This window comes from Macaca thibetana, chromosome 12, assembly GCF_024542745.1.
Source record: "Macaca thibetana thibetana isolate TM-01 chromosome 12, ASM2454274v1, whole genome shotgun sequence".
Lineage (NCBI taxonomy): Eukaryota > Metazoa > Chordata > Mammalia > Primates > Cercopithecidae > Macaca > Macaca thibetana.
In genome coordinates, this window is record NC_065589.1 from 14,742,921 (window position 1) to 14,756,047 (window position 13,127).

General features: G+C 40.7%; 1 protein-coding gene across 6 annotated transcripts in view; it reads right to left on the reverse strand.

The window, feature by feature from the left end:
- Positions 1–12,572, reverse strand: part of DAW1 (dynein assembly factor with WD repeats 1) — a 64,354-nt gene extending 51,782 nt beyond the window's left edge. For 3 of the 6 annotated variants that reach the window (XM_050752120.1, XM_050752123.1, XM_050752124.1), the window contains exon 1: positions 12,451–12,538. In XM_050752120.1, the coding sequence (XP_050608077.1) occupies positions 12,451–12,490 (40 nt within the window). In that variant the 5' untranslated portion in view covers positions 12,491–12,538. Of the gene's footprint in view, positions 1–2,937; positions 3,036–11,784; positions 12,028–12,450 lie in introns of those variants that run through there. The other 3 variants (XM_050752121.1, XM_050752119.1, XM_050752122.1) reach the window with 3 other exon arrangements.
- Between the last annotated feature and the right edge of the window lie 555 nt (positions 12,573–13,127).

The following is a 13,127-nucleotide window of genomic DNA, read 5'->3' on the forward strand; positions in this document are numbered from 1 at the left end:
TAGTACTGTTTTATACTTTCGCAAATCTCTAATATCTGGCTTAAGACACTGGATTCTCATCTCTGCTTCTGCATTCAAGCTGCTGTTAAATATTTTAGAAAAGTATAAGAAAAGAATGTATTCAGACACTGATTCGTAGTTGAAAATGAAGGAGTATTATAATTGCCCTTTTATATCATTGTGAACATTTTTTATATTATATTAAAACTCAACAAATGGTAACTTCTTAAAATTAGCTGCGATATAGAATCTGAAACCATGTTAGTGAACTTTTCCATATACTTGCATTAAACCCCATTGGTCTATTTCACACTTTCAATGGATCTTTTATTCATGCATGATCCATGCATAATCATGCACCAAACATTTGAAAAATACTGATCTACTAAGTTATGCATATCTTGTAACTGTTGACATATTTCATCACACAATATCAGAAAGTAACATTTGCCACTGTCACTACCAATTTTTATCATAAGAAAACTCTTACTGTTGGTAAGCTGTCAAGATTATGGTGGTAAACAAAAGTTTTCTGAACTTATACTTTTTGCCTGAAAGCTAAAATATATCACTAGCAAGAAATGCTGATATTTTTGCTTGAAAGTTGTGGGCTCACATTCTTCATTTTCAAGAAAATGTCTACCAAATGTCTGAGTCTGAAAACCATGTTGTTTCTCAGTCTTTCAAGTAAAAATGCTTTTCCATGAAAAAAAGTTGGCTCATCTCAGAACTCAAGCGACCACCTATATTTTCCTTAAGACAACTGTATTAGTTTGTTTTTATATTGCTCTAAAGAACTTCCCAAGACTGGGTAATTTATAAAAGAAAGAGGTTTAACTGACTCACAGTTCCTCATGGCTGGGGAGGCCTCAGGAAACTTACAATCATGGTGGAAGGAAAAGAGGAAGCAAGGCACCTTCTTCACAAAGTGGCAGGAAGAGAATGAATGCAGGAGGAACTACCAAACAATTATAAAACCATCAGATCTCGTGAGAACTCACTCACTATCATGAGAACAGCATGGGGGAACCTCCCCTTGATCCAATTACTTCCACCTGGTCTCTCCCTTGACATGTGGGGATTGTGGGAATTATAATTCAAGATGAGATTTGGGTGAGGACACAAAGCCTAACCATATCAACAACTATCAGACTTCACACTAGAGCAGAAGTGCTTTCTTAGTACTTCCTATTTGATCACCTGGAATACTCAAAATACATGCACTCCCATGTTAATGTTTTGCTATATTAATAATTTTCACTGTTTCATCAAGGAAATCCTCAAGCAAAACTAGGTTGTTCTGTTGGGATTTTTTTTGTTGTTTTTTCCTATTGTGAGAGTGTGTCAGTGAAGAAGAAATACAGTGACCACCATTAGAGTTTGGTGTCACTGCCTTGATTTGTAGTAAGGCACCAGCAGTTTCACCTTCCATTGCTTCTGCACCATTAGTGACAACGTCAGCACAGTGTAGAAAAGGAAGTAACATCTTATTGTTACTAGGAAAAATAAGTTTGACCTTGAGACCCTGCTGAAAGTGTTCAAGGGTGCCCAGGAGTCCTCCACAGTTTGAGAATCACTGCTATAGACCATAGTTTGGTATAACAGATATAATTCCAGCAGTATTTCAGATCAAGGGAAAATAGGAAATGTTGCCAAAACACTCTATTTACTTTTCAAAAGCACTGAGCCATTAAGAAAGAATGTGGCAGAGGCCAGGTGCAGTGGCTCACACCTGTAATCCTAGCACTTTGGGAGGCCAAGTGGGCAGATCACTTGAGGTCAGGAGTTTGAGACCAGCCTGGCCAACATGCTGAAACCCCGTCTCTAATAAAAATACAGAAATTAGCTGGGCACTATGGCAGGCACCTATAATCCCAGCTACTTGGGAGACTGAGGAAGGAGAATCACTTGAACCCAGGAGGCGGAGGTTTCAGTGAGCCAAGATCACAGCACTGCGCTCCAGCCTGAGTGACAGAGTCAAACTCTGTCTCAAAAAAAAAAGAAAAAGAAAAAGAAAAGAAAAAGAACGTGGCAGAGTTGAAAAGTGTATACTTGGCATCAGATAGATCCTCAACCCCTTACTTATGTCATAATCTAGCAAATGTCAATTTTCTCATCTATGAACCTACACTTTGCTGGTTGAGATTAAATAAGATGTATATAAAGCACCTGGAATAAAATCTTAATGAACAGTGCTTATTTTCTAGGTATTAATCAAATGCTACCTTGGGGCATATCCTACATGGTCACCTTGTATTATTTAAATTGCATTTATGCCTTCTCTTTCCAGTGAGATTGTAACATCTTGAAGAAGGAAGCATATCCATGTCCTATGCTTCCCTATATTCCCAAAAAGATCCTTCTCAGGGCAAGTCATGATTTAAGCACAGCAGGCCTGTGATTTTTATTTAGGTTCAAGTACAAGCAACATACTCAGATTCCTCTCTGGATTCCATTTCTCTATCAAAAGTGCCTGCCCTTATCCAGTGTCTTCATGATCTTTCAAAATGCTCTAGCAGTGCTTGTTGAATACCTGAACTAACTGGTAGATGACAGGAAGACCGTCCTCAAATTGCTTAATGCATTTGACATTCTCTGTCCTTATAACATGTGGCCTTTCAGAAATAATCAATACTATAAACAATATATCCTCCTTCCTCAAATATACCCTCTTTAGGTTTTTTATAAAATCTCTTCTTTCTCTTTTTCCAATCACTTTGTTATTTTTTGTTCTCCTTTGTCCTCTTTTGCCTGACCTTTAAACAGTAAGCATCTTTAAACTTCAGGTCTACAGATTCTTCTCTTCTCACCTTACATTCTTTCCCTATATACATTCATCGGTACCATGACTTTAATTACCATCAACATGCTAACTATTAATCGCAAATCTCCAGTCTATATCTCCTCTGAGTTCCAGATATATAGATGTCTCCCTACCACCTCAAAGAGTTCAGGATCTTCTCCTTCAACACTGCTTCTCCTCTGGAGTTTCCACCTCAGAGTCGGACATCACTACCCACTCAGCTGCACAGCTATGATCTCTGGGAGGGAATGTTTCTCAACCCTGTCTTGCTGCACGCATGTGCTGAAACCTAAACAGGAAATCCAAGCAGCTGTTGTGTAATGAACGGCAAGATTTTAGAACAGAAAAATAATGCAAAATGCTTATAATGACTCAAGAAACTGTCCAGAACACTACAACACAGCAAGCAAATGCTACTTAGGGGATAGTTTGGCATAATTTTGTTTTGGTTTTTTCCCCCCAAGAAGTAGTTCCTTTGTACCAAAGACCTGAAACCAAACTCTACTCTCAAAAGCAAACTTAAAAAGAAAAAAAGAAAGATTCTGTGGAGAGTCAACCAGTACTTATTTCCTTAGAGTGAAAAAAAAAAAAAAAAAAAGACTGTTCATGTCACATTAAACTTTTCAGCAAAATATGGACATTACAGCATTGTTAAAATATTTTTAAACCTAACTGTATGCCACATGTTATAAAAAAGATTTAAGGTGCTTACAAAAGATGAATAGAATACAAAAAGCTAAGACTAGAAGAAGATAAGAAAGAGATACTGGGCCGGGCGCGGTGGCTCAAACCTGTAATCCCAGCACTTTGGGAGGCCGAGACGGGCGGATCACGAGGTCAGGAGATCGAGACCATCCTGGCTAACACGGTGAAACCCCGTCTCTACTAAAAAATACAAAAAACTAGCCGGGCGAGGTGGCGGGCGCCTGTAGTCCCAGCTACTCGGGAGGCTGAGGCAGGAGAATGGCGTAAACCCGGGAGGTGGGGCTTGCGATGAGCTGAGATCCGGCCACTGTACTCCAGCCTGGGCGACACAGCGAGACTCCGTCTCAAAAAAAAAAAAAAAAAAAAAAAGAAAGAAAGAGATACTGTACCCATTGCAGATACAGTTAATGGCAAGATCACACTTATAATTGCAAAGAAAATTACTGAATATCCAAATATAGAATTAACAAGAAATGTGTAAGTCCTAAATGTACTATTGAATATAAAAGAAAACTGTGATAAATGAGGAGACATATTTCTGGACGAGAAAACCCAATGCTGTAAAGATGTCAAATTTATGAAGTTAATGTAGTTAAAATGATTTTACTTTTTGAAATGTGAAAATTTACTCGACCGGATATTACAATGAACTATAAAAAAATAAAGTGTGGTTTTGATACAAAATTAGATCAGTATAATAATCATCAATTTTGATCATCTATGCATCAAAATTTAAAAATAAAATGAAAGTATATTTCAAGTTAATAGAGAAAGAAGGTATTGTTCAATAAATGATGTGATAATATTTCAAATTAATAGAGAAAGAATGTATTGGTCAATAAATGATGTAATAATCAGTTGGATTTTTTGAAAACTTAATAAAATAGATTTCTGCCACGTACAATGTACAAAAATATTCCAGGTTGATTACAAATTTTAATATTAAAAATAAAATATAAAATATTCTAGATAATACAATGTATTTGTCTCCTAGTGTCTGTAATCACCTTTGTAAGTACATGAAATACAATAGCTATAAAAGAAAAAATTGACAAATTTGTCTAAAATAAATTGTAAGCTTCTGTACAATAAAAGATGCCACAAAGTTAAAGGCAAATAATAATCAGCAAAGAAGTTTGAACCATAAACACAAAGCTTTAAGAACTTAGTATAAAGAACTCCAAAAATGATTTTTTAAAAGAAAATTGGACAAAAGTCAGCAGCAGTCAATTTACAAAGACAGAAAATGATCAATAAACAAACCAAAACAAAAAGTCCCTAACTTCATTATTAAGAAAAAATACAAAACAGAATAGACATAAATTTTACCCATCAAATTAGCAAAGATCACAAAGACTGATAATATTCAACATCAGCAGCTTGAAGACACGGGCACTCTAACGTGTCAGGTGGCTCCTTTCAAGTCATGATCGCTGATCTTAGCTATTCCTTGATGCATTTTCCATTATTTGGCTATACACAAATATTTTATTAAAGTAAGAGAAGCCAGGCGCGGTGGCTCATGCCTGTAATTCCAGCACTTTGGGAGGCCGAGGCAGGCAGATCACTTGAGGACAGGAGTCCAAGACAAGCCTGGCCAACATGGTGAAACCCTGTCTGTACTAAAAAATGGAAAAAATTAGCCAGGTGTGGTGGCATGCCTGTAATTCCAGCAACTTGGGAAACTGAGGCACGAGAATCGTTTGAACCCAGGAGGCAGATGTTGAATGAGCTGAGATTGTGCCATTGCACTCCAGCCTAGGCAAAAATAAATAAATAAATAAATAGAAATAAATTTAAATTTAAAAAGTAAGAGAAAAATAAGAAAATAGAAAAAATGATAGGGATCGACATCTTTTCTTTTTCATTTTGTTAGAGTCTGAGTCTTGCTCTGTTACCCAGGCTGCAGTGCAGTGGTACAATCAACACTCACTGTAGCCCCGAACTCCTGGGGACCCATGCCATTCTCCTGCCGCATCTTTTTGAGTAGCTAGGACTACAGGCACATGCCGCTATGCCCAGCTAATTTTTTAATTTTTTGTAGAAACAAGATCTCACTATGTTTCTCAGGCCGGTCTTCAACTCCTGGGCTCAAGCCATCCTCCTGCCTCAGTCTCTGAAAATGCTGGGATTGAAGGCATGCACCACCATGCCCAGTTGATCAGCATTATCAGAATATAAATCCTTGAAGATCAAGATTGCTACAAAGCTATTTGAAAATTCAAGAAAGATACATACTTTAAACATACAAAGTCTGTATCAATGCAAGACACCATTATCATCAAGGGAGTGTTTCTTTCTGTACTATAATTTTAGATTTTTTGCATTATATATGAGGGTATTTAATATGTGCTATTAATTATTGAGGAAATAAATGCTTGCATACATAAATGATGTACACAATGAATAAGCAATATAATAATAATCTGTAACGCAGAGAATGGTTGGAAAGAATTAGCACCTGGCAGTACACAGAGTATGATCTAATACCCTAAGGAAATGCATTTTTAACATTTTAGCAGATAAGTTAACAAAAGTCTGCTTTCTTTATTCACTACTTGTTTGTAATAAAGTAAAAAGTTCAAAGTCTTTAAGCTGACTACTAAAAATTATTTGGGATGCTGTACAAATGGATCTAGAAAATAAAGTACAAAATTTAAACATGTACATTTGACTGCTTCACTGTGACAAAACCTCTAGGCCAGGGGTCCCCCCACCCTACCGGGCCGTGGACCAGTACCAGTCTGTGGCCTGTTAGGACCTGGGCCACACAGCAGGAGGTGAGAGGCCAGCGAGCGAGCATTACCGCCTGAGCTCGTTCAGCCTCCTATCAGATCCGCAGAGCATTAGACTCCCATAGCAGCACGAATCCTATTGTGAAGTGTGCATACAGGGATCCAGGTTGCACACTCTTTATGCGAATCTAACTAATGCCTGATGATCTCAGGTGGAACCGTTTCATCCCGCAACCATACCCCTGGTCTGTGGAAAAATTGTCTTCCACAAAACCAGTCCCTAGTGCCAAAAACGTTGTGGAATTTTGATCTAGGCAATATGTTCATCCCTCTCACGATTAGTGAGCTCCAATATGAGCAAAAGGCTGTGATATGTGTCATGAAGAATAAAAACAGAAAACAAAGAGTCTGGGAGTAGTGGCTCACGCCTATAATCCCAGCACTTTCGGAGGCCAAGGCAAGTGCATCACTTGAGGTCAGGAGTTTGAGACCAGCCTGGCCAACATGGTAAAACCACGTATCTACTTAAAATACTAAAATTAGTTGGGTATGATGGCACATGCCTGTAATCTCAGCTACTCGGGAGACAGAGGTAGAGGTTGCAGTAAGCCAAGATTGTGCCACTGTATTCCAGCCTGGGTGACAGAGCAAAACTGTGTCTCAAAAATAAAAATAAAAAATTAAAATAAACAAAGATGCTGCCAGAAATACATGCTTTTCTTCAGTGATTGTTTCCCATCATATCTTAATAATCTTGATTTTCCCTTGATTGTGCATTATTCAACAAATCTAATTCCCAAAACACTTAGGTAACGAAGCTTCTATTCCTCAAATTCTTCAATACATTAAAAGGGCATGCTTCAAATGATACTAGTATTCTTTACTTAGATTATATATTCAATCAACAGAAATCCTTAAAGTTCTCAGAATGTTAACTAGATAAGTTAATGTTGACTTAATTCCTTCTCCTGGTCAAAGAACTATGGACTTCACACAATAAACAAAATACAAAAATTGTCACAACTGAGTCAGCTGAAAAGCACATAGTCAACACCCACTTTTCCCAAAGCAAAGAGCTTATGAATTAATAAATGTGACCAAGATGGAAAGGAATGTCCCATGTTTGGTTAGCCATGTTACTGGCATGTACATTTAGCCTTTGGGAATGTAGGTAGGGAGAGGGATAATTCAGTAGATAGCAGCAAGACAATGCCCCTGACCTATACGTTATCCAAAAGAAAGTGGGAGGGCGAAAATTAGAGGATTGGGAGGCAAAACAAAACTGCTCTATATGCAGAAGGGATAAAGGTAGCACAGGAATGATTCAGTGGAACGATTTTTTCCTATCTGATAATGCTATTATTGAAACACCCACCTTCTATTCAGTAGTATCTTGGAAACTTGTGTATGATTTGGCTCACCAAAGATTGGAATTCAGAAATTAAATGTCAAGCACGCTAAGTAATATGACCTCATTACAAGATAGGCATTAAGGCAATAGTCGCAAGCATGAGTCAAGAGAATTATGTGAGCCTAAGATCGCTACAAGAATCCTAGGCTTGGCCAGGCCCGGTGGCTCATGCCTGTAATCCCAGCACTTTGGGAGGCCAAGGTGGGCAGATCATGAGGTCAGGAGATCCAGACCATCCTGGCTAACACGGAGAAACCCCGTCTCTACTAAAAATACAAAAAAAAAAAAATTAGCCAGGCGTAGTGGTGGGTGCCTGTAGTCCCAGCTACTTGGGAGGCTGAGGCAGGAGAATGGCATGAACCCAGGAGGCAGAGCTTGCAGTGAGCCAAGATCAGCCACTGCACTCCAGTCTGGGTGACAGAGCTAGACTCCATCTCAAAAAAAAAAAAAAAAGAATCCTAGGCTTTTAGAGCTGAAGTAGATCAAAGATCGCTTATCTGGCCCTTTCACATTTCAAGATGAGTTTGAGTCATTCTGCTTACACACATAATCTCATTAAACTCCCTTATTCAACAAAAACATTAATGTCATTTTATGCACCAGGCTCTCCTCTGGGTGCTAGAGATAAGGAGTAAACAAAATAGACAAAGTTTCTACCTTCATCAATCTTTTATTCTCAGTAAGCAAAATAAATGAGTAAAATAATGATGAGTTGGAAAAAGATAGCCCCAAGGAGAAAAGACAAACCAGGGAAAGGGGCTGTGAAATATCATGGGAAGAAGATAGAAATGTTCAGAAAGGAGTCATCTAAGTCTTCACTTTACACACTGTTGAGGAAAGAGTTTAAAAAGTTGGGGCACTAGCGATACAAATGTCCAAGGGTAGGTTATTCAAGGCAGAAAGAACAGCAACTGCAGACCCTGGGTGGGAACACCTCTGCCCCATCCAAGGAACACCAAGGAGAGGAGTGTTGCTGGAGGGAAAAGTCGAAAGTGGTGAGGTCAGGGAAGCAACAGGGGGTGAGATTTTGCAGGGCCTTGGGGATCACGGCCCTTTTACTTTAAGCGAGCTGCGAAGCCACTGGAGGGCTGCAGCACAAGAGTGACATGGTCATATTTATGCTCTAACGGAACGACCCCATTGCCATATAGACTGAAGAGGGGCAAAGGTGGAAGGAAGCTTTCAAGCTGAAAAGAATGGTACCAGTCAGATAGGAGAAATTGTTGAATTCTGCATATATTTTGAGGGCAGGACCAGCAGGATCTGTTAGTGGATGTGGAGGTGAGAGAGAGGAGACAAGAGTCCAAAATGTCTGACATGAGCAAGTGGAGAAATGGAGCTGCAATTTGCTGAGATGGGGGAGACCATGGGAGACCCCCATCTGAGATGTATGGTGGACATTCAAATGAATGTGTCGGGTGGGCAGTTAGGTACTCAGGACTATGTGGGATGGTTTGTTTTTTGTTTTTTTGAGACAGAGTCTCGCTCTGGCACCCAGGCTGGAGTGCACTGGTGCAATCTTGGCTCACTGCAACCTCCACCTCCCAGGTTCAAGCAATTCTCCTGCCTCAGCCTCCTGAGTTGCTGGGATTACAGACCCGCACCACCACACCTGGCTAATTGTGTTGTATTTTTAGTAGAGATGGGGTTTCACAATGTTGGGCAGGCTGGTCTCAAACTCCTGACCTCAGGTGATCCGCCAACCTCAGCCTCCCAAAATGCTGGGATTACAGACGTGAGCCACTGCGCCCAGCTTCAGGATAGTTTTTAAGCCTTGAGAATGGATGAGATTGGCTAGTGTATGAGCGTAGATAGAAAAGGGAAATCCAAGTTTGGGGTTCTGGGGCACTCCAACATTAAATAATCAAAAAGAAGAAGAGGAACCAACAAGATGAACCCAGAAGAAGTGACAGTGAGACAGGAAGGAAAATAGAGTATGTGTCCTGGAAGCCAAAGAAAAGCAGAGCGGTCAAATGGGTCGAATGCTGCTGTCAGGTCAAGGCAGGCAAGGACAGTGGCTTGGCCAGTGGATTAGCAATGGGAATGTCATTGGAGATCTTGGAGTGGGCAGTTTCAGTGGGGCAATGAGGGTGAAAGCATGATAGGAAGGGAGGACAGCACTTGGGGAGAATATTCTTCCAAAAAGGTTTCTTTACTCTGAAGAGAAAGAATCAAATAAGATAAGCAGCTGGAAGGGTCTAGTAGACCTGTGAAGTGGTGCTATTGTCACCATGCACCCACGCTTTGATAGAATAAAACAAATTGCCTAAGTTTTTTTTTTTTATTATTATGGTATATGTTGAGAATCAGTTATTCTGAACCCAGAGCCCACATTCTTAACCTATGCTCCACAACAAGGGATGAAAGCAAGAACTTCATTTATTGGTACACCTATGGGAACCAGCACAGGCCTATGGGCAAAAAGAGCCAAAAGAAAATTATGGAATACTTAAAGGAAACAGACTATTAGTCTTAATTTTTAATTTTCTATATACTATATACCTATGCCTAATTTAAATTTTGTAGATACTCTCAGCCTGGTGCAGTGGGTCATACCGGTAATCCCAGCACTTTGGGAGGCCAAGACAGTGCTGGGATCACTTGAGGTTAGGAATTCAAAACCAGCCTGACCAACATGGTGAAACCCCGTCTCTACTAAAAATACAAAAATTAGTTGGGCATGGTGGTGCACACCGGTGATTTCAGCTACCTGGGAGGCTGAGGGATGAGAATCGTTTGAATTCAGGAGGTGGAGGTTACAGTGAGCCAAGATTGTGCCACTGCACTCCAACCTGGGCGACAGAGCAAGACTCTGTCTCAAAAATTAAATAAATTAATTAATTACATAAAATAAATTTCTCTAGACACTCTCATATATATATCTTTCTCATGTTATTTTAACTGGAATTCTATGATGGAGAAAATGAGTGTCTTTTCTACAAATGTCAACTTCCCATTGGAGAAAGTAGCTGTCCAGGATTGGTCTTCCAGGGAGGCAGAAGCAGCATCCCTTAAGATTTTCAGTATTTATTCTCAGTAATTTCCATACCTGACCTCTCATCAAACACATCCATTTATCCATACATTCATTCAACAAACATTCCTGATCTCCTATGTCCCCAAATCTCTTCTAGAAGCTGGGGATGCTACAATGATAAAAAAAAAAAAAAAAACCACTAAGATCTTAGTTCTCACGAAGTTTACATTAAATGGGAAAGAGGCAGACATTTGAAACATAACAAGTAGAGTTTTGGATGCTGACAAATATAATTTTTAAGCACTTTATGGCATAGAGTAAAATCAGCACAGGCTACTTCAAATAGGTGGGAAAGTCTCTTCAGGTGGCTGACATCAATTGAAACTGAATAAAGAAAAGGAAGCAGCTTTTCCTAGCTCTAGGGAAAGCTGGGTCCACAAAACAAATGAGTAAAAGACCCTCTCTTAAGTCTTAGAAGAACAAGCTAAAGAAGTTGGAAGTACAGTGAGGGTACACAAGTGAAGTTTTAGAAGTTAACAGTGCAGGATAAGCCAAATCCCACAGGGTGCGGATTGTATTCTCAGCATGGTAGGAAACTATTGGAGATCTTGAATTCAGATTCCACTGGCTCCTAGTGGCAGATGGATTGTAAGAGATGAGGGAGAAAACCAGGAATCTAGTGGAAAAGCCACTGGAATGGCCCAGCCAGAGGGAATGGTGGCTGGAATGGAGGGTTGGACTAGGCTGGCAGCTGGAAGGGATGTTAGACCAAGAAATCTGTGCTATGGAAAGAGGGATAATCTGATGGATTCACAGAATATTTTGGACTTAGAGCTGGCAGAATGGATAAAGCAATGCGGGGGTGGGGGTGGGGGTGGGGTGGAATTAATGATCACAAGAGAGAAACAAAAAGTGACCACCTAGGTTTCTGGCAAAAAAACAGGCTGGGTGATGATGCCTTCTACTGGGAGGGCACAGTCTGAGGAAGCAGCAGGATTGGGATGGGACTGGAAAAAAGAAATCATGAGATCTTGTGTGATACCTCATCGGCGATGTTGGATATGTTGCTGGGAAAAGTGAGACATTCAACCTTAAATTCAAGTCCCATCCCTCATAACGCTATTCTAAACCAAACAGGTCCAAAGTATCTTACCCTCCTTTGAAATCTTTATGACACTTCTATCCAAACTTCATTGGGCAAGTGTATTTGGTTATCTTCTGCCTTGTGGCATGTTTTGCAGATTTTTTTGTTTGGTTGTTTGTTTATTTGCAGATGTTTCTAATTTAGAAAATGAGTTCCGAATTAGAACCCAAGGATTCCACTTCTATTTCTGTCCCTAACAAGCTGGGTGATCAATGGGTGTCACTTATTCTTTAAAGGTGAACATGTCCTCACCTAAAATTAGAGTTAGGCAAGGATTAGGTAATTAATGTATTGCTTATGTTACTAAGTAATAGTTAAGTAATTTATTCCATAATTACTTCACTCATTGAAATCAAGGACTATGAACTTCGTTAAAGGTTCATAGCACAGAGCACAAAGCGTGTAAGCAGTAGGCACTCAATAAATTCAGAAGGACTGATAATGCATGCACAGTCAAGCTAAACTCTTTAAATTCCTAAAAGAGTAATTGTTAATGTTTTGAGGAAGAGTCCAGCATCTGAAGGAATGAGGGGCACAGGTTGGGAAGTGCCCGACTTCCTGTCCCACTTGGGGACCCCGCCGCCCCTCAGTCCCCGTGCCCTCCTCCGCCCCAAACCCTCCCAGTCTGGGAGCCCAGGGTCCCACGTGGGGCTGACGGGCCGGGCTGGCGCGTACCTGGCGGATAATACCGAAGCAGGAAACTCTTGAGCTTCATTTTCCTGTTCTGCTATCCCCGGCCGATGGGCTTCGTAGCCATGGAAACGGCTAACAGCAGAGGGACGCGGGTGCGCATGCGCAGGTTGCCCCAAGCGGTCCTGGGACGCAGAGCCGGGAGATCGGTCTCCGGGAGCCGCTGCGGGTACCCCGGGGCTCCAGTGCTCGGGAGGCGAGTGTTCTGGAGGTGTCTAGAGTGAACGGGGTGGGGGCACCTCGTGTTCTCACTAAGGGCGACCTCAGAGGAGCTAAACATGGCCGGGAACCGACGGCCTAGGCCAGAGCCTGGGCTGCATGCACTATTTTAGCACATTCGTTTCCCAAAAGGAAGGGCAGGAGGAAAAGCCCGCGCTGGTTACCACTCAGAGCCCCAGCCCGTGCCCTGTCCTTGTCCTCCCAAAAGAAAAATGACCTCAACTTAATATCCTGCGTTTCTTGACTCTGTGCCATACGTTGCACTAAACGCTGTATGCACACATACTCATATAATCCGAACAAGGTGTGAGTTATGTACCACTTCTTAAGGATAAAGTAACTGAGCATTAGAGAAAGTGGAGAACTACCAGAGGTCGCAGCCTAAATGGATAGTAGAGGCAGAAATTGAAGGCAGGTGCGTCGGAACCTACACCAGAAAGCCT